At 54.7% G+C, this 20,331-nt stretch overlaps 1 protein-coding gene across 1 annotated transcript in view; it reads right to left on the bottom strand.

Moving 5' to 3' along the window:
* The window catches only part of NTNG2 (netrin G2), a 66,504-nt gene extending 46,603 nt beyond the window's left edge, over positions 1 to 19,901 (bottom strand). Inside the window, 1 exon segment of the mRNA XM_058524348.1 lies at positions 19,215 to 19,901. Coding sequence (XP_058380331.1) covers positions 19,215 to 19,427 — 213 coding nt within the window. The 5' untranslated portion in view covers positions 19,428 to 19,901.
* Positions 19,902 to 20,331: the final 430 nt, after the last annotated feature.

The following is a 20,331-nucleotide window of genomic DNA, read 5'->3' as shown; positions in this document are numbered from 1 at the left end:
CAGACAGCCCATCCCTCTGCCACCGAGGCGTGTGGGCAGGCCCAGGGAACAGTTTAGCAGCTGACAGATTTTTTTGAACCTGTCTGCAGAGTTGCCAGCGGAACTCATCCTCAGCCCCGTCAACCTCAGCTGAGGCGGGAGGCATCTGCCTGTGGGAGGCAGGAGGCCACCGAGGAGAGCCCTGGGCAAGGGGTGCCGACGGGGAGAGACAGGGAGCACGGCCATCAGTGGGGATTCCTCTGACAGAACAGGACAGGAGCAGAAACGAAGGGAGGAAACCGGAAGGCAGCCAAGCTAACCCGCCCTCCACCTTGCATGATGCTTCTGAAACTTGGGGGACACTCGTCTAGCTTGGGCAGGCGTGCATATCAGTAACAAGCACCTGACCCATGGGGTCATGGACTCGGGATTTGACTTGGGAGACTGTCCCTGACCCCACGTGTGACCTTGGGCGGGGCCCCATCTGTGCCTCAGTTTCCCTGTTCACGAAACAACGGGGCTCTGACACTGACATCCCACAGTCTAGGTCCCTCAGTCCCCCACGCCACTCAGGAGGAAGGGCGCAGACACACATCCCCACCTCCCCCTACTCCAGGGAGAAAGCCGGGGTACCGGGGGAATTCTCTCTAACAAATTATTTCCCATTTATTGGTAAGAAAAGTTGCAGCAGGGATAAATTATTAACAAAGCGGAAACGGAGATTCTGTCGGGAGCCGATTCTAATTCTAGCTGCCCTGACCATCTCTAACTCTCTCCTCCCTCAGCTCGTCTCTCCCCGCCCCATTCTCCTTCTGTGGTTTCATTGATCCCTGTCCTCTAACTCCCACCCCCACCCGCAGGCTCCTCTTCTCTTCCCTTTTTGGTTTCTTTTCCAGCTAAAGCCCTGGACAGCAGCAAGGTCACCCTCCCTGCTCGTGAATCAGCGGAAACCGACCCCGTGCGGCACGTCAGAGCAGGAGCTACAGCCGGCCTGGGAGGCTTCGCTTGTTTTTTTTGGTTTTTGTTTCTCGTTGGAGCCGTTTCTTCCCAGCGCAGCCATCACTCAGGCAGGGGGAGGCCAGGAGCGGGGCCAGGCGTCTTCCTGGGACTCATCCATCCTGGAAACGAGCCTCCAGAAGCCACGGCCACAGCCCCCCTCCCACCCCAGACCCTGGCCCCAAACCAGCCACGGTGGGCGTCTCCTGGGCAAAGGCCCACCTCGGACCCGCGTCCCAGGCCGCCTCCTGAACCTGCCCCAGCCCAGCCGTAACTCAAGGAAATGCACCTCAGTTCTTCAGTTGCTCAGAGCGGCTCTCCGCTGTGCTCCAGTGCCCCAAGTTGTTTCAGAGGGAAGAGAGGCCTTTCATTTCAACCCTGCCCACAATTCGCCTCTTTCCAGAACCTTCCATGACTGAGACTGGACTCTAGGACAGCAGGGCCGGGTCTGGCCCACCCTTGCTCCACACCCTTGAACAGTCATTTGCATATAGCAGTATTCGATAAACGTTTCCATATTGAGGGAGGACCCTCAGCAATTGGATCTAATGACAGTGTTTGTTGAGTGCTTATTCAACATGCACTTTCCAGCTCGTGTCACTGAATCCATTGCTTTGGTGCCGCTCTGAGAGGATGAGCCACCTGCCGGGCGTCACCCAGGTAGGACTGTGTGGTTACTGAGGGAAGCAGGAAGCAGCTGGCTGAAGTGCTGTTCTAGCAGCCGGGCAGGGACCCTGGTTCCTCAGTCCTCTTCACCCCAACTCTGGCTTCCCCAACAGAAGACTTTCCAACGACTGAGGGCCTTGGGCTGCCCTGGTGGACGAGCTGTCCAGGAGAGGGGCAAGGATGCTTGTCACACTGCTTGTCACGACTGCAGACCCAGCACTGCCGAGTTCCTCCACCAGCGGAACAGCCAGAGGGGGTGGGATCGTGCCACGGCTCCGACTAGACAAGGGTTAATCGCTCTAGGAACTTAAAATTTCATTCTTTTTTTAAAAAAAGGATACATTTTGCTTTCCCCTGGGCATATGTGGAAGCTTCCCACAGCCAGATTTCTAGAAACACTTGGGGTGGGAAATTCTGTCCTAGCTGAAGGGTGCCTGTGCTGATCCCTGTGGCCCCCCACAGATGACAGCTGCACCCCAGCCCCTCGCCTGGTACCACATAACTGACCAGAGACACGTGGGTGCCTTCTCAGACAGAGGATGGCTCCCCTTCCATTTGCATGCCCCTAGTGACAGGGAACTCACCACTACAAAAAGCAGGTAGGCCAATCTGGACTGCTCACTCCCTAGAAAGTTTGGCGACATATTTTGGCTCACGTTCCACATATTTTCTTTGCTTCGGGCCCCCTTTGTTTTACGTGTTGGTCCTGTTTTCTTTGGTGATGCTGTAAACATTTTCTAATTGATTAGAAAAAGGAGAGACAGGCTGGATGAGCCCAAGCCTTCCTCCTCCCCATGCCAGGAGCTCAGACACTGCTTCCCCACAGGCCCAGCGGGAAGGCCCAGCCGCTCCTCCTCGCCTCCTCCCTGCGCACAGACCCAACCTGTTCATCCTAGGAGCTCGCCTGCTGGCAGCTGCCCCGGCCTCCTCCCTCTCCCTTCCTGCCCACGCCCACTCCCCACTTGAGGCTCGCCACCCAAACAGCTCAACGCTTTCATTTAATACTTTATAAAAAAGAAAATAAAAGTAAAGAAGGTGAGAAAGAAGGATGAAAGAAAGAAGGAGGGAGAGAGAAAAAAGGGAGAGAAGCAAAGCCTGCCAGGGCGGGCGGAACGGGGCCGAGAGGAAGAAACGCTGCATCCAGAGAAGCCCAGTAAAGTGCGTTATTGATTCGGGACTTAGAAAATGCTTAGAGGGTAGGAAAAGCGTCCTGCTCTTTAAAAGCCTGTGCAAAGCGTAAGCCAGACACATGCAGCCTTCCCAAAGAGGCCTGCTCTGCTGACATGAATATTTTATCACGGAGGAAAAACAGTGGCTGGGAGGATTTAAATGCTGGTGGGGAGGAGAGAGGGCAGGGAGCGGCCCTCTCTGCTGGGGCTGGAGGAGCACTCAGGGCAGCTGCCCGTTCCCAGATCCCTGGCGTTTTTGCACAGCCCCCTCTCCTCTTCTCTGAGAGCTGCCTTGGCTTTCTTGCTGAAGAGCAGAACAATGGGGCCTCCGGTCCTGAATGAGGCCCGGGACTGGCGAGGGAACACTGACTGAAAGGGGAGGGTCCAAGAGGGCTGAGGTTGACACTTGATCCCAGCAACCCACTCCCCTAACCTTTGCCCTGTCCAGCCCCTGCACAGCCAACACCAACCCCTCCAGCGTCCTCACCACCACCTGCCACCGAGGGAAACACCAGTGTGTTCTCAGCTCCCCTGCTAAACCCCAGAGCACCCCCTTTGGATAAAGTCCAAACCCAAACCAGTCCTGGCTCTGCCTGCCTCTCCCACCCATCTCACGCCTTTATCCACCTTGTTTTCTGTTTCTTTTTTAAACTTCCATATTGAGCATTTTTAGTAGCACCAGACATGAAGATCATGGTTTTTCATGTGAAATTTCATTTTCTCTATTTGTGACAATGCTATGAGGTAAGGTACAACTCCTAACCTTATTTTTCAAATGGAGAAACTGAGGCACGGATCGGTTAGGCAACGCGCTCCACATCACTTTGCTGAGCGAAGAGCAGAGCTGGTGTTAGAAGGCCCCCAATTACGCGCTCTGTGAAAAGCCTGCTCTGCCACACTGCCTCTTACTACACCCTCACTCCTTGGTTTAGGGGTAATTTAATGCATTTTTTGTGCCACAGATGTCTTTGTCTGCAAAACATATACACAAGTCTTACAAATTATTTTATAATTGAAGCCATTTTCCAGATTTGTTTTCGACTCTCTTGTCTCTTCTTCCTGATGCCCACCCTCCATCCCATGCTGGGCTTTCGGGACAGGGCACCCTCTGTCTGGACCTCCTCCCCTCCGCCCCTTTGCAGGTGTCCGCTTAAACATCTCTTCCTCCTCGGTGGGAAAGCATCCCTGGCCACCGCCCCCCACCCCGAGATGAGTGCTTGATCACAGTTTTCCTTAGTGACCTCTTTGGTTAATTACGCGTGTGGGTCCCCTCCCCGCTGTGTGCTCCAGGAAGGCAGGTGGAACATGCAAGGTGCTTAATGAAGGTTTGCAGAGTGACTCCTCCTCAGCAGGTCCCTTCTCCGGGTCCTCTGCACTTGAAAGGAGGTCTCAGGAGTGGACGGTCCTGGTGCTGCCCGCGCCAACAGTCACAAGTCAGACCTTTGAGGGTTTCTTCCTGCTGGTCTCTGAGGAGTTAAGTGGCGGGGCAGAGGACGAGTAAGAAGTCCTTGGGCATGCCCCACACCTGGGCACACCTGGGCATCCTGGACAGGTGCGTCACTGTGGCGATGGCCCTTGGAGGGGGTGGGAGTGGCAAGGCTGAGCTGGTAAGGTTTCATTCATTTTTCATTCACTTACCCATCACCTATTTCTGAATGTCCTCTGTGTGCAAAATGGGCTTGGAGAAGCAGCAGTCAGACCTGGCTGCCCATCAAAGGGCAGGGAGTGGTGTGTGGAAATATTCCTGGGCCCCAAGGCCAGAAATTCTGCTCCAGATTGCAAGCAAACCAACCAACAAACCAGCCAATCAACCAAAACCCTGTGCAGTGACTCAGATGCCCAGCCACTTCCCCCTGGTACAGCTGATCCGAGGAAGGGCACCTGTGCTGTGACATAGGCCCTGCTCTCACCATCATCCCCACTTCATAGGTGCGAACACTGAGTTCCCCAGAGGCCAGGCCCTGACTCAAGGTCACACCTGCAGTAACCCTGGTGCTTTGATCCCTTAAAGGAGCGTTGACTGCTCCACGGTGACCGCCAGAGAAATCGCCCATGGCTCGGTCCCATGAACGGCACGGATGACAAGCCTGGAGGGGACTTGGCTAGGATGGCCAGGAAGGCTTCCTGGGGGAGGCGGGATTTCAGAAGGACAGGCCAGAGAGATGGGTGGGCCGGATAGGGACAGGCGGAGGGAGACTGACCAAGCTGTGAGGAGGGCTCTCTCTGTAGAGGGACCTAGTGCAGGGCCAGAGCAGACGTGCAGGAGCCACAAGGAGAGAGGGGTTAATGCCCTTGGCTGGGCCAGGAGCCTGGAAGGGAGCTCAGGAGACGAGGCCCAAGGGGAGGCCTGGAGCCAGCCGGCAGCCTTGACATTTAGCAGCTGCAGGAAGGCCCTGACGCTGGCCGGCCAGCCTCCTTCCAGGAAGAGAGGTCAGGAGCCTGGGAACGGAGGGCGAGGGGGAGCCGGTGCCCCTCAGCCCCAGGAAGCCGGGGCCAGGATGGAGCGCCTGCAGCTCAGATGTAAGGAAGGATTCTGAGAGCAAACTCTCTCCTCCTCTGGTCTTTGAATTTAAAAATCAACAAGCTGCTTAAGGCTGGAAGGGACCCGGTGCAGCCCCGGGAAAGACTGAAATGAGGTTCTCAAACTTGGCTGCACCCTGGGGCCACCCGGGGAGCTTTAAGAAACCCCGATGCCCAGCCGCCCCGGGGAGTCTGCCGCAGCAGCCGGAGCTGCAGCCTGGGCGGGGGAGGGCTCCCAGGTGGCTCCACGGTGCAGCCCGGCTGAGGACTGCTCGGGCCCTGGCAGAGCCAAGTCTGCTCAACTCCCCGGCCCCTGCCTTCCTCACTCATTCCAGAGTCCCAGCTGCCCATCTGGGTCTGGGGTCTTCGTAAGGGTTAGGAGACAGCGGGCTAACAGAGGAGAGAGCCACAAAATCTGAGCCTCCTTTCCTGCTGCAGAGACCCCCGTTACAGCGTGCTCACGTTAGGCTCACCTCGGCGCACCCCAGACCAATCATGTCAAACCCTCGGGGGTGGGTCCCAACCCGGTCATTGGGCTGGTCATGGCTTCCAATGTGCAGCCAAAGTCGAGGCCACTGAGATGGCCCAATTCTCCATCTTGGGGGGCACCTGGCCCCCCAGCCCCTTTTCCTGCCCCTCCCCTTCCCATGCCCCTCTCCCAGGCTGAGAGGCAGCCAGACCCTTGGGGAACCCGAGTGGGAGGCAGACGGGCCCAGTGGAAGGTGGACACCATGCTCCCCTTCTCCTCTGCTCCCCTCTGCCCCCTATTTTTAGGTCCATTATTGTCCATTGTTGGGTGTATTTTTTTCCACTCCTTCCCCAGAAAAACAGATCCAGTTCCTCCAGGCAAAGCCATCTCGCCTTCCCCGGAGCTGGTGCGTGGGAGCGCGCACGCTGCCAAACAGACAGGAAATAAGTGAATTATCAAATAAGTGGATTAGCAGACTCCGTCATGTCTCAAAGGGCAGGGGGGTGGGTGAAGCCACGTGCTCCTCCCCAGCCCTCCTTCCTCAGGCTGACAGGGCCAGCACGCTCATCCGGCACAAATGGCTGCACACACACACAAACACACCCGCCTCAGTCTATCAGATGCTCTCTGAGATCCTCAGAGCACCTCAGGTCAGCTGAGCGGCCTGGTCAGGAGCTGGGCGCTGGGTCTAGGCAGCCCGGGGTGGAGGCGCCAGGCTCCTCTTCTTAGAAGCTGTGTGACTTTGGGCAAGTGGCTTAATCTCTCTGAACCCTAGGTTCCTCATGTTCAAAATGGCTGTAAATATAGGATCTACTGTAAGTATTCTAAGAGGGTTTAATGAGCCAGTTTAGGTCAAGTGATTGGTATATAGTAGGCACTCAATAAATGTAAGCTGAGGCTGCTCTGAGGAGGAGGAGGAAGAGGAGGAGGAGGAGGCAGAATCAAGAAAATCCTCAGACAAGAGGACCAGTCAGTTACAAGAGGACAAATGTGGATGTTTCCTGAGCTTAAGGGCCCCCAGAGGGACCGCAGGGGCCAGGGGTGGACTCAGGGTGCTCTGGGAAGCCCTGCAAGTGTTTGCAACTGTGAGTGTGCGTGCACTCATTGTTCTAGGAAGAGCACCATGGATTCTCAAAGGGGCTGTGACCCCCGAAAGGTAGGAGCCCCTGCCCTGGGGTTTTGCTGCTGAGGTGTGGGTTGGTCCCCTGCTTTATTTGTCCCCTCTGGGTCCCCCTGGGTGCCTGGAGGGATAATGGTCTCCTCCCTGTCTCTCCCTCTCCCTGTCAAGTTTGAAAGGCCCAGAGGCCAGAAGCAGAATGTGGGAAGGCAGTGGGGCTTGGACGTTGAATACACAGACCCCCTCATGTCACAGGCGGGAAATCTACCTCCCAAAGAGGGACGACACTTGCCTGAAGCCACCAGCTCCTGGCAGCCAATCCAGTGGGGAGCCCGGTCCCCAGGAGCCCAGCCCAGCACAGTGCCAGCCCAGAGCCGTGGCAAGGGTTTTGGATGGTGCCTGGGGTGAGGACAGAGACAGAGACAGCGTGCCCGTTGGACAGCTGGCTTCTGCTTTTGATGACGCCTGCCTTTGGCCGTCTCTTGATTCCCCAGAGGCAGGGGACACTGCAAGAACCTGCAGTCCCCCAAACGGGCACCGTCCACATTCCATGGGCTGGCGGCAGAGGGAGGGCGCTGCCGTGGCAGAGGGGAGCTCTGAGCGTCACCCACAGGCTCCATCTCTCACTAGGCGCCTTCTCAGCTTTTGCCCAAGACCACACTTCTGCTGTGACTGAGGGGAAATGCCCGGGTCATGTTTCATTTCCTGCTATTTCCCTGGTTGAGGCTTGGAGTCAAGCGGACAAAGGACTTCGGTAGCAGGAAGGAGCTGGAATGAGGGACTGATGGGGTCCAAACGGTCCCGAAGCACCCAGGACAAACTGTGCTGGGGAGAAGAATGCCAGACCCTTGAAGACGGAGCCCAGGGCCCTTTATTAGGAGGGGCGGCTCCAGAACCCCCAGGTTTAGGTCTGGAGGGTCCATAAATACGCACTCCTTTAATTCCTTTCTAAGAGGAGACCCTGAGAGGTGAGGTGACCCCTCTGTGGCCACACTGTGAGATCTCAGGTCCCTTCTCACTGCCAGTCTCAGGACAGCCATCCAGACCTCTGTGCTACAGAACCAGGCAGGATGGGACAGTGGTCAATGCCCTGGAGATGGATTCCGGCTTTTTCATTGGCTGTGCACACTTGGGTCAGTCTGTCCACCTCTCTGAGCCTCCCCCTCCTCATCCGTGTATTACCCGTCTCAGTGTGGTGTAGAGGACACAGAACACTGCACACAGAAAGGGCTGTGCAGATGCCTAGCTCACATGGGGGCCTCGGGAAACGGGAGCCGAATCCCTCCAGGCAGGCGTGGGGCAGAAGCACAGCACGCAGACCTGTACAAGAGTGTGTTCCTCCAGCTCTCGCTTCCTGAAGCCCCTGCAGAGGGCTGGGGCTGGACCAGCGCACACCACGCCGACGCCACAGGGCATCGCGGATGCTGCCTCTGCAGTGATGGCTAACACTCCGCCCGCCACCCTGCCTCAGCCCTGGCCTCCCCGCCTGCCACCAGCATCCCCTCCTGTCCACCTGGCATGGCACTGCCACAGCAAGGAGAACCACAGCTTGCGGATGGGCCGGGGTGGGGGTCTCGGAACCCTCAGGGCCTGCGAGAGCCAGCTCCGAGCAGTGCCGGTCACCAGGGGCTGCACACAGGTGTGAGAGCTCACCTAAGCAGGCCACAGAGCAAACGCCTTACCCTCACAGCCACACCTACTTGGGAGGTGCACTCCGGCCCTCGCTGGACAAAAGTGGCTTTCAGGCAGGCATCCCGCATCCCCCACCCAATGTCACCACATGAGGTCACATCCAGGGCACAAGTGGATGAACGGAGGCCTGGTGTGCAGTCCCTCATGTCCCCAGGGCTCCAGTCCACTCTTCTGGGAGAGCCCGTGGCCTACGGTGGAGCCTCCTGGGTCCTCTGCCCCCTCAATGGGGCACAAGGAAGTCACACCACCCTGTTGGGCCTCAGTTTCCCTGCTTAGAAAATTGGAGGAGTTGGACTCCATTAGTGGTTTCATACTGTGTTCAGAGGAGCCGTAGGACGGCCTGGGGTGGGGGCTCAGAGGCCGGGGCAGGGGCAGAGGGACACCAGCAGCCAGGTTCCAGCACCACTCTCCCCTGAACAGTCAGTTCCACTGTAATGTGCTGACAGATATTGGGGTTCCTCCGGTCTTAGACAATCTCTAGCCCCCCTCTGAATTGCACTCTGTACTTGAGATGAGGGATAATTATCATCAGCATTTATTCAGCTCCTACTATAGGCAAGCACTACCACGTGACAGAGGTGGAGACACAGAATCTGGTGCCCTGCCGAGCAGAGGAGGGGAGACCAGAGAGAAGTCACAGGTCACAACACCCCTCCCCAATTACCCTCCTCTGAGCATCAAAGTTAACATCCCAGCCTAAAACATATCTTAGGAAAAAAGGAGTAAGAAAGAGGAGAGGAGGGAGGTGGGAGAGAGAGGGAGGGAGGACAAGGTGCGCATTTGGGCTTCCCCCTCCTCAGGCCTCACCACGGCATAGTCGTTAAATGACTGGGGTCTGAGTCTGAGCCTGGACTCTGCCACTCGGCACGGGAGACTCAGCTTCCTCATCTGTAAAATGGGAACAATAGGATAAAAGTAATTTCCACCACGTGGAATATTTGGGAGGGCCTGATGGAATACTGCATGGAGAATGCTCAGGGCCTTGATGGAAGAGGTTTGAGAGTCCAGAAATAAACCCTCACATCTATGATCAATTGATTTTCGAGAAAGGTGACAGGACATTTAATGGGGACAGAACAGGTGTTTCAACAAATGGTACTGGGAGGACTGGATCTCCACACGCAAAAGAATGAAGGTGGATACATCTCACACCATGTGCAAAAATTAACTCAAAATGGATCAAAGGGGGCCAGCCTGGTGGCACAGTGGTTAAGTTTGCACGGTGGTTAAGTTTGCATGCTCTGCTTCAGCAGGCTGGGGTTTGCGGGTTCAGATCCTGGGTGCGGACATACGCACCACTTATCAAGCCATGCTGTGACAGGCATCCCACATAAAACAGAGGAAGATGGGCACAGATGTTAGCTCAGGGCTAATCTTCCTCACCAAAAAAAAAAAAAAGGATCAAAGATCTAAATATAAGAGCTAGAGCTATAAAAGTCTTAGAAGAAAGAACAGAGCAAACATTCATGACCTTGGATTTACTAACGGTTTCTTAGATATGATACCAAAAGCACAAGCAACAAAAGAGAAAAATAGATAAATTAGACTTTACTAAAATTAAAAATTTTGTGCATCAAAGAACACAATCAAGAGAGTGAAAAGATTATCTGTTGAATGGGGGAAATATTTGCAAGTCATATATCTGATAAAGATCTAGTATCCAGAATATATAAAGAACACGTACAACTCAACAACAAAAAGGCAAACAACCCAATTTAAAAACGGGCAAAAGTCTTGAATATTCATTTCTCCAAAGAAGATCTACAAATGGCCAATAAGCCCACAATGCCCCAGCATCATTAGTCACCAGGGAAACGCAAACCAAACCATAGTGAGATACAACTTCCCACCCACTAGGTTGGCCACAATAATAAAAAATAAAAAAGGAAAATAAGTGTTGGCAAGGACGTGGGGAAATTGGAACCCTGGTACAGTGCTGGTGGGCATGTAAAATGGCACAGCTGCTGGGGAAAACAATTTGGCAGTTCCTCAAAAACTTAAATATAAAATTACCATACGACCCAGCAATTCCACTCCTAGGTATATACCCAAGAGAAATGAAAACATATGTCCACACAAAAACTTGCACACAAGTGTTCGTAACAATATTACTCATAATATCCAAAAAGTGGAAGCAACCCAGATGTCCATCAACTGATGAAGGGATAAACACAATGTGGCAGATCATGCAATGGAATATTACTCAGCCGTGAAAAGGAATGCGTTCCTGACACATGCTACAATATGGATGAACCTCGAAAACATTATGCTGAGTGAAAGTAGCCAGATACAAAAAGTCACACATTGTATGATCCCGTTTACATGAAGTGTCTAGAATAGGTAAATCCACAGAGACAGAAAGCAGACTGGTGGGTGCCTGGGGCTGGGGGAGGGAGGAATGGAGAGTGTCTGCTAATGGGTACGGGGTTTCCTTTTGGGGTGATGAAAATGTCTTGGAACTAGATAGAGGTGGCGGTTGTATAACATTGTGAATGTGCTAAATGCCGCACTGTACACTTAAAAACGGTTAAAAAGGCAAATTGGATGTTATATATATTTTACTGCAATAAATTTTTTTTAATGGTTAATTTCATGTTATGTGAATTTCACCTCAATTTTAAAATTAAAAAAAACATCTTTTAAAAAATACCCTCATCACAAGAAAAAAACAATTGTAACTATACGCCGTGATGGATGTTAACTAAACTTACTGCGGGAACCCTTTTGCAATATATACATATATCAAATCACATTGTACACCTAAAACTAATTCGATGTTGTAGGTCAATTATATTTAAATTAAAAAAAAATTCTTTTAAAGAATTTAGAAATGGAAATCAGAGGGAAATTACATGATGGACCATTATATTTTTAGCCCTCAGTTTTGTTTTTCTTTGTTTTGATTTCCATTTATGAGAATACTCTAATCAAGGGATTTGAACTTGAAACACAAGGCCTAGTGCTGCGCTTGGCACAGGATACGCACTCTGAACCCCTCTACCTGCACCGGAGCCCACGGTTCTGTCTTTTGTGACCAAGGCTGAACCCCAGCCTAGATTTCCCCACCTCCCAGAATGCACCTGGCAATCACCTAGGAATGCTGGATGAACTGGTTAATCTAGCCAGACCCCATCATTGCACAACTGGGGAAACTGAGGCTAAGGCACTTGATCGGTGTCCCAGCAGCAAGGAGACTTTGCCGGGGCCTGATCTGCTAGGCTCCCACCCGGCGCTCATCCTGCGCTGACACGGCGCCCCCCGCCAGCAGCTGGTGTGTGCTCGGGGAATTAGAAACACATTTTCATATATTTAAGCAAATCTGCTGCTGACGAGAACCAAATCAGAACCTGCAAATCACAGCCGAACATAACCGGCTTCTGCATCCTCTGCCATTTCCCACTTTGCTCATCACTCTGGTCCCCTCCAAGAAGGAGCCCGGCAGCCTCATGGGCCCTGTGGGCCCTGGCCAGGTCCAAGGCAGGAGAGCCTGGGTCACAGGCTGTGTGACGGGAGCAGAGCTCTGCGGCCCGGGCCCCGTCCTCATGGCAGCGACGGCTAGGCAGTGAGGGCAGGGATTGCAGCCTGGTACCTGCTTCTCTGAGGCTGGCAAGCTCTGTTCCAGCACCACAGCTTAGGACTTCCATGCCCTGTGGGCTACCTCAGCTCTCTCCCTGCTCACTATTGCCCTCCTCCCCTCCCTCCTGCCACACCTTTGGCCTAATCCCACCTACTCCAGAGATGGGTTAGGAGCCAAGCAGGAAGGTTGCATCCCAGCTCCACCATTTAGCAGACTTTGGGAAGTCGGTCTTTCCATCCACCAAATGGCACAGGGTGGGGGGGCTTTGGTGAGAGGCTCAGGCAGAGCGCCTTTCCCCTCCCTGTCATCCACACGCTCTCCCCTCGTGTCACCCAGACCCTCCCTCTGTGTCTTTGCACATGCCATTCCGTCTGCCCCGACCACCGCTCCTCTGAATCCCTCCAATCCTTCAAGGCCGAACACCACCCCAGACCGCCTTGGTGCCTGGCCTCTCGCCTCTACTCTCCTGCAGCGCAGGCTGACCACGCCCCGCTGCCTGCCTGGCCCACAGGATCACCTTCTGTCCGCTATTTCCTACTTTTACTCCTCTTGTCTGTCCAGCTAAATTCTAGGATGGAAGAAAATTCCCTTTTTTGGAGCATTCCTGTTGTGCCAGGCCCCCAGCTGAGGGCTCTCCGTGCCTGTCTCATCTCATTTGGACAACCGTCCTTTGAGGTTGTGTCTAGTGTCATCCCACCTTCCGAGAAGAAAACCAGGGCTCCGAGCACGAGGGACTGATCCCAGGTCCCAAGGCCCACAAGGGGCGGGGTAAGCGTTACTCCATCTGCCCCATCCCAAACCCCATGTCCTCATCCACAGCTGGTGCAGGCTGCCCGTCCATCCATCCGTCCACTCCCTACCCCATCACCTGTGGGATTTGAGGCAGCTTGTGATGAAACACGCAATAAAGGAGAAAAATGAAAACATATTAAAAATCAGGGCCAGGGGATGTAGCGATGGAAGAGGAAGATGAGCCTGGGAAAGGCAGGATGCGTAAACTGGAAAGTTCTAGAACCTCTAAGGCTCTGACACTCTTTGGAAACATGCCCCCTCCCAGCTCCTTTCCCTCCCCCTGCACTGCCCCCGACCCTCCATGGGGCGTCTGGACCCAACCCCATTTCCTTAAGACAAGTGTCCTGAGCAAGGATCTCACTCACGTGGGCCACGGACCTCGCAGGCGGCGCTGCCCCCGGGCTGTCACTCTTCTGCTCCCCAGCAAGAAGACGGCACTGTGCAGCCAGATGTCACGCATGGAACTATTCCTGTCCTAGGCTGGGCCCTGCCTCAGGCGTTTCAAGAGATGGAGCAGCTGTAACCAAGTGTTGGGTGAGGCTCAGTTTCCAAAGTCACTTCCTACGTAAGGACAGAGACGTGCAGACCTAGCGTCAGCCAGTCTCACATCCCACAGAACAGGGACGCTAATGGAGACAAGCAGAGGCTTCTGCTGCCCCCTCTGTCCCGGTACAAACTCTAGTTCTTCCTGCAAGAGTCAGCCTAACCTCTCCTCCTCCAAGAAGCCTTCCTGGATCACACCCACCTTCCACCCACCCATCCGTTTGTTCAGTAAATGCTCACTGAGCACTGAGTGAGCCAAGAGGGAGGTGCCAGGGATGCGAAGATGAAGAGACAGCCCCGCCATTGAGGAGCTCACAGTCCAAGGAAGAAGCAAACATCAAGAGGATACTAGCCAGCATGAACTGAGCACCTACTATGTGCCAGGCTCTGTGCTCATGACAGTCCCGTATGCATATTCTAGCAATAGCCCCAATTTGAAGAAATGAGGCTCAGAGAAGTTAACTGCATGCCGAAGGTCACACAGCATGGATTCCAACCTCTCTCTCTCTGCTTCTAAGGCTTGAGCTCTTAACAACTAGGCCACATCAGTGAGCACAATGACAAGATGTGACCATAGGGGGGCCTTCTGACAGACTTGGGCTAGGGAATCAGGGAAAGCCTCCTGGAGGAGGTGAGGGTACAACCTGAACCTCAGAAAATGAGCCGGGGTTATCCAGGCAAATGTGGAGGCCTCGGAAATGAAGGGAGCAAAGGAAGGCATTCCAGGTGGAGGAGACAGCAGGGGCTAAGGCAAGGAGGTGGCAGACATCGTGGAGAGCTGGAGCCTGGAGGGCTAATGGGGAGACACGCCCCATCCCTCCCCAGCTCCCCTCACATCAGGTCTGCTCGCCACTCCTTGTTAGTTGTGTGTGTCTTTAAGGGCTGTCGTGTTTCTCGTCTGTCTACCCAGATCTGCAAGTTCCTCACTTTCCCATCACAACTGTGCCAGCCTGAGGTCAGAGCAGGCAGCCTCTGCCGACTGGAGGGGTGTAATGGGGAGAGGACGGAGCTGGGGAGTGGTGTTCCGCATGCTCCCCTCTATGGGTTTGGGGGTCAGAACACACAGGGGGAAGGAGGCTGGAGCCAGTGGCCCGGTCAGGCGGTGCCCCTGGACAGAAACATTTCGTGAACATCGAGGTCAGGCAGGAGGCGGGGCGTCTGTGACCTTGATTCTGCACCTGGTGTCCAACTTCATGGGGTGGGGGGTTTGAAGACTCCAGGACCCCCCCTGCCATCTGCATCATCAGCCCAGCAGCCCCCTGGGGGAGGGATGGGGCCATTCGCCCTGCATGTGGGTAAACTGAGGCACAGAGAAAGTAAAGTGTGTTCTGAGGAAGAAGTGTGCTCAAAGATGCACCTTCACGGCCCTCTCTTGGTTCTCATGTCCACCAGGACCACAGCCCCTCGTGCCAGTCTCCTTAGATAAACCGTTTCTTGTTGCCTATTTCAAAGTCAAGATGGTCAAGATGGAACAAATGGTGACAGGAAAGCCTCACAGCGGAACAGACTACACACTGCGTGAACTTCCAGATACTTTGAGAGACGCATTTCCTTCTCCCAGGGAGTTGCTGGGGCGAGAGAGGCAGCCATGATCATCCCCCACTACAGATGGGGAAACTGAGGCTCAGAGAACTCAAGGCTTGCCCAGATCACCCAGCCCGCGAGTGGCACAGCCAGGATGCAAGCTCAGGTCTTCAGGTTCTAGGTCTGTGGCTCTTGCTAGGGTATCAGCTGCCTCTCTCTGGAACCTTCCACCAGGTCTCCGACATTCAGGGATCTCAGCTCCTGGCTCCATCCCCTCACTCCTGGACCCCACACTCCTCCTTCTCTTCCCCTTTCTCCCTCAGCAGCAACTCCCCTCTTAGCCTGCAAAGACCTCATGGGGACCACAGGCCTCTCCCGCCTTCATCAAAAACAGGTTTCACCTACCACTGAACGGTTAAGTACAGCAGCGCTTCTCAGACCCATACCCTGCGTGCATCTGAATCACTGGCATTTCTTGCTAAAAGGCAGCTTCTAGTCCAGCAGGTCTGGGGCGGGTCCTGGGATTCTGCATGTCGAACAAGGTGAGGATGCTGGTCCAAGGACTACACTTTGGGGAGCAAGTGGGTAGTTGGAGGATGGCTTTAAACACCGCCTGCCCAGTCTGTGGCTGGCGCCCTCTCTCTCTCCTTCCTCACTCTCTCCCTCCTGAGGCTCAAGGGTTAGTTTTTGTCTCTGAGGCACAAGGAAAGGGTCTTCCCTTCCTTTCACAGCTGCACAGGCAGCTGGCAGACAGCCTCTCTTTGGGGGCACTATAGGGATGCTCCCCATGCCCAACCATGCCCTCCCATCCGCAATGGGTCCTGGGAGTGGCAGTTGCCTTTCCGGGCACTGCCCTTCCCTCCTGGTCTTTGGCCCTACATCCTCACCAGGCTGGCCCTCTCCGGCCAGGTGCTGGGAATCAAGGGGCGGAGGGGCCACCTTTCTTCCCCGCAGCCTCATTGAAATTTTGCCCTTGCCCAAGAATCCTCGGTTGAGAGCTCATCCCTATTAATTCTCATTGTGCATTTAGAGCCAATAGGTTTTTATTTATTCATTTATCTTGGTCTTCCTTCCCCCTCCCCTTCCTCACCAGGCTGGAATTTACAATTCAGTTCTCAGGTGGCCTTGCGGAAGGATAGATGGGAGGCCTGGGGGGAGGGAGGGTCTGCACCCTGAACCCTGAAAAGGGCAGCCACCCCTTGGCCGCTCTTGCACCCTAGAGGTGCTCCGGGGCTCACGCTCTGGTTGGCTGGATGTTGGGACTGGCCCGACATCCACCTCAGGAGGGATGCCAGGGAGCCGGGACCCACTGGGCCATTGCAAGGCTATGGGGGCAGTGGGCAGCTGGCTACCATTAGGGCGCCCCCTGGTGGCTGGTTAACACCACCTGCTGCTGCTGGAGGAGTTCAAGCTCCCTGAGCACCCATCTCCGCCTGCTGCCCAGAGGCTAGAAATAACAGGGCATGGCGTCCTCAAGGCTGGAGAGAGGCAAAGAAGAGCCATGGACGCCACCGAGGGATTAGAAACAACAAAAATAAGCGAATAACAGCTACCGCACGTTGAGCACCTGCTGTGTCCCAGAACACGTGTGGCCCGGCTACACCCTCCTGCCAGCACTGTGACACTTGTACAGATCATCTCTACTCTACAGAGGAAGAAACTGCAACACAGAGAGGGGAGCCCAAGCCGCCTGGTGGGTAAGTTCCTGGTCTGCCTTCTACACCCAGTGACCTTGGCAGGATTTGGGCAACCCCTTCTAACCCCTAACATGGGATCAGAACAGAACCCATCTCACAGCACCCTAGAGATGATTAAATGAGACACGCACAGGACCTGCTCAGGCAAGCTGCAGTAAAGGGTGGTGTCTCCCCTCTGCAGAAGCCAGCCACCCCCGCCCCCAAGGCTGCCCTTCACCTGCCAAAGCAGTGTCCCCATGCTTGTCGGCTGCACATGTGCAATCAAAGACAGAGCCGGATGGCAGCCCGTAATGAAATATTTAAGTCCATCAGACAGGTGTTGAGACACTGAGGACCCACCTATGCGGGAGACGTTGGAGATACTCTTCTTCCTCCCCCGCCCTCCTCACCTGTCATCCCAGGAGAGGAGAAGGAGAAGAAGATGAAAACTCCTCCCAGACCCCAGAGCTCGAGGACCTGCGCGGGCTCAGGCCGGGCAGCATCAGGACTGTGGGAGTGACTACCCCACCCTGGCAGCTGCCCTGGTTCTCTGTGTGAGGGTGGGGGCAGGGTGGAGGTCCAGGACCAAGGGCATTCCAAGCCAGCTTTGGCCAGGAGAGGGCCTCCGACTCGCATTTGATGATCATCTCCAGCCCCCACCCCTTAACCAGAAGCCAGTCCAGTGAATTACGATTTAGCTGCCCTGCCCCACCCCAACCCCTAAGCACATTAAGACAATGATTAACATTTAAGAGAAGAAATACAGTCAAGACTCGGACACGAGAGACAGAGGTTAACTCTGCTCAGGGAGTGTGGAGAAGTACTCACACGAGCTGCGGTGGGCAGCCAGCCCGAGATACAGACTCAGAGCTGGGCTCCCACCCTGGCCTGCCCTTGACCTTCAGGGGCCGCCCCCTTGCCCATCCCTGAACCATCAAAGCCCTGGGGTTCCCAGTGCAGTGATCCCCAGAGACCATCCAGCCCCTGGCTCCTGGCCCTCTGCTGCCTTCTCCTTCCCTCCCTCCCTCTCTCCCCAGTGGGCTCCCACAGCCCAGCCACCACCCCCAGTGACAGCCTCCTGACTGCTGGCCGTCCAGGTGAGAACCTGGCTTCCCGGGCTGACTGCTCCGTGATAGGATTGAAGCACCCTAGGGGACTGAGGCGTCCTCAGGAGCCCGTAGGGACACCCGCTCAGTCCAGCCATCAGCCCCGAGTCCCAAGGACAGGTGGAGGCAGCAGCCACCCCGAGGACAACACTGAGCTCCTCCCGCAGCTCCTGCAGCCTGGCTGCCCTGCCCGGCCTCCTGCTAGGCCCAGGGCCTCGCCAGCACTGCCCAAGGGGAAGACACCTCTCGGGAGGCAGTTCAGCTCAGTGACTTCGGAGCCAGGCACCTGAATCACAGCTGCACCACTTCCTGGTGTGTGACTGGGCCTCAGTTTCTCCTTCTGTACGACGGGAATGACAACAGCTAACATCTACGGGGCACTTGCTCTGTGCCAGACCCTATTCTGGGCATAGTACATATATACATTAGCTCACTTACTCCTTACAACGACCCTAGGAGTGTGTGCTGTTAGTGTGCCCATTTTACAGACGATGGAACAGAGGCCCAGAGACGCCACTGGTCCAGAGCCCATACCCTAAAACTCCCACTTTATACAACACAGAATCAACCTGGCTGAGCTGAGGGAGGACTCCATGGAATGACACATATCAGGGTCTTAGCCCACACACTTGACAAGCTCGCGTTAAATGATCACCACTATTATTATTGTTGTTATTGTTGTCGTTAATATTACTTGAGTACTGAAGTACTCCGTGGCTCTAAGACCTCATCCTTCACTAACTAGGGACTCAAGTGACAACACCTGAACGTCTGCCTTCCCCCCGACTTAACCAGTAACTTCGGTGAGTGCACATAGGGATGGAATTAGAAAGGGCATCAACCACATCAGCCACCTTGGTCTGATCCCCTCCTTCCTCCCTTATGAATCCCCTCTGCACTTCCATCAAATCTTCCTGTCAAAGTGCCAGCTCGGTGCTTGGCATATCCTGGCAAAACTGTTTGCTGGATTGGATCCAGTGGGAAAGGAGTTGTACCACAGGAGGGATGGACAGAGGGAGGTCAGAGTGCAATGCTGCAAATAGTCCCTTGCTCCCTCGCCCAGAATTCTGACTCCCTACAAGGGAGGCGGGGCTTATCTGTTAGGCTGGGGAATTGTGGCTACTATGGTCTTCCTGAGAAATGATCTGATGGTCAGCAGGCCAAGAATTCCCCACTCCAGAGAACTGTGTCACATGATCCCGGAGTTACCAGGGTGGCCTTTGCTTTGGCACGTTTCCAAGGTGGGACAGAGACCTGGTCCCAATCCCAGAGGCAGGAAAGTCAACCTCGCATCCTGGTCCTCCCACTCTGCCCACCCATCCCAAGGGTCTGCCCCAGGCCCCCTCCCACTGGGCCTGAGCACACAGAACAGCAGTGGGCTGACTTACATGGGAGCAGAATCTCTCAGGGGGGTCTCCGCACGTGATGCCCGAGGGCTCCACCTTGACCTTGACATAGTCCTTCAGGCGCATCACCTTGGGCTGGCAGGCGTAGAACTCCCAGGTGGGGCCCTCATCCGTGGTCACCCAGGATTTGCAGATGTCGTAGTCCCCAGAGGCCAGTGGGAGGCAGTGCAGGAAGAGGGCCAGCAGGGGCAGCATGGCTGCACAGTCCGCAAGGGCGCGGCCCGGAGAGGCCCTGGAGAGGCAGCGACGGGGTCAGGCAGGACTCGCAGCCTCAGCATGGAAATGCCACATCTACAGGCGATGGAGGCCAGATATCCCAGGACTTGAACACTGCCAGGCTGCAAACAGCGAGGAACTTGTTCTTTCCAGAAGGCCGATACGAATCACTCAGAGCCAGCGTTTCTCAGACTGCAGATGGGCAGGTCAAAAAGTTGCCCATAACTTTGTGTCCTCCTAACCTTGGCATTACACCTCTCCCAGAGGTGAATCTGATCAACCCAGGCAGACTCTCAAATGGTGACAGCGGATGGAAATGGGATAGGGAGAAAATCCACAGGGATCTGGCATGAGGCCGGGTCAGATTGCTTTTAACTTTTGTCCTTCCAATCAATCCGGGTCTTTAAAGGACCCTTAATGTGTGATGTGCCCAGCACAACTGCAAAACACCCCTCCGGCCTGCATTGTAAAGATAAAACAGAATCAAGAGGCATACGTGTTAGCTGGAAACATGTTCCCTCTATAGGACTGGTCTGGGCATCTCAGACCAATAAAAGAGATTTCTTTTCATATGGGCTCATAATGACAATAATCGTGCCTCTGGACTGAAATATAGAGAAGCTACTGAGGTGTTAACCGAGGAGAAGGTTATTTGGCTGGGCTTTGGTGGGGACAGGCACTAATGGGGGCCAGCTGACCTTGGCTGCTCGCCATCGGCAACTTATTATGAAGTTTCTGAGACTTCAGCTCTTAATCCATCCAGATACCGGGGGTCTGGCTTGTCTTTCATTGTAAGAGGGGAGGAGAGAGAGCTCATTAGCAACAACACCTGCAACAAATTAAAAAGAGAAACGGAGGAATAAAGATGCATAAGAACAAAAGC

Source organism: Diceros bicornis, chromosome 28, assembly GCF_020826845.1.
Source record: "Diceros bicornis minor isolate mBicDic1 chromosome 28, mDicBic1.mat.cur, whole genome shotgun sequence".
Classification (NCBI taxonomy): domain Eukaryota; kingdom Metazoa; phylum Chordata; class Mammalia; order Perissodactyla; family Rhinocerotidae; genus Diceros; species Diceros bicornis.
The sequence above is the reverse complement of the archived record's forward strand: the minus strand, read 5'-3'. Positions and strand labels throughout refer to the sequence as shown.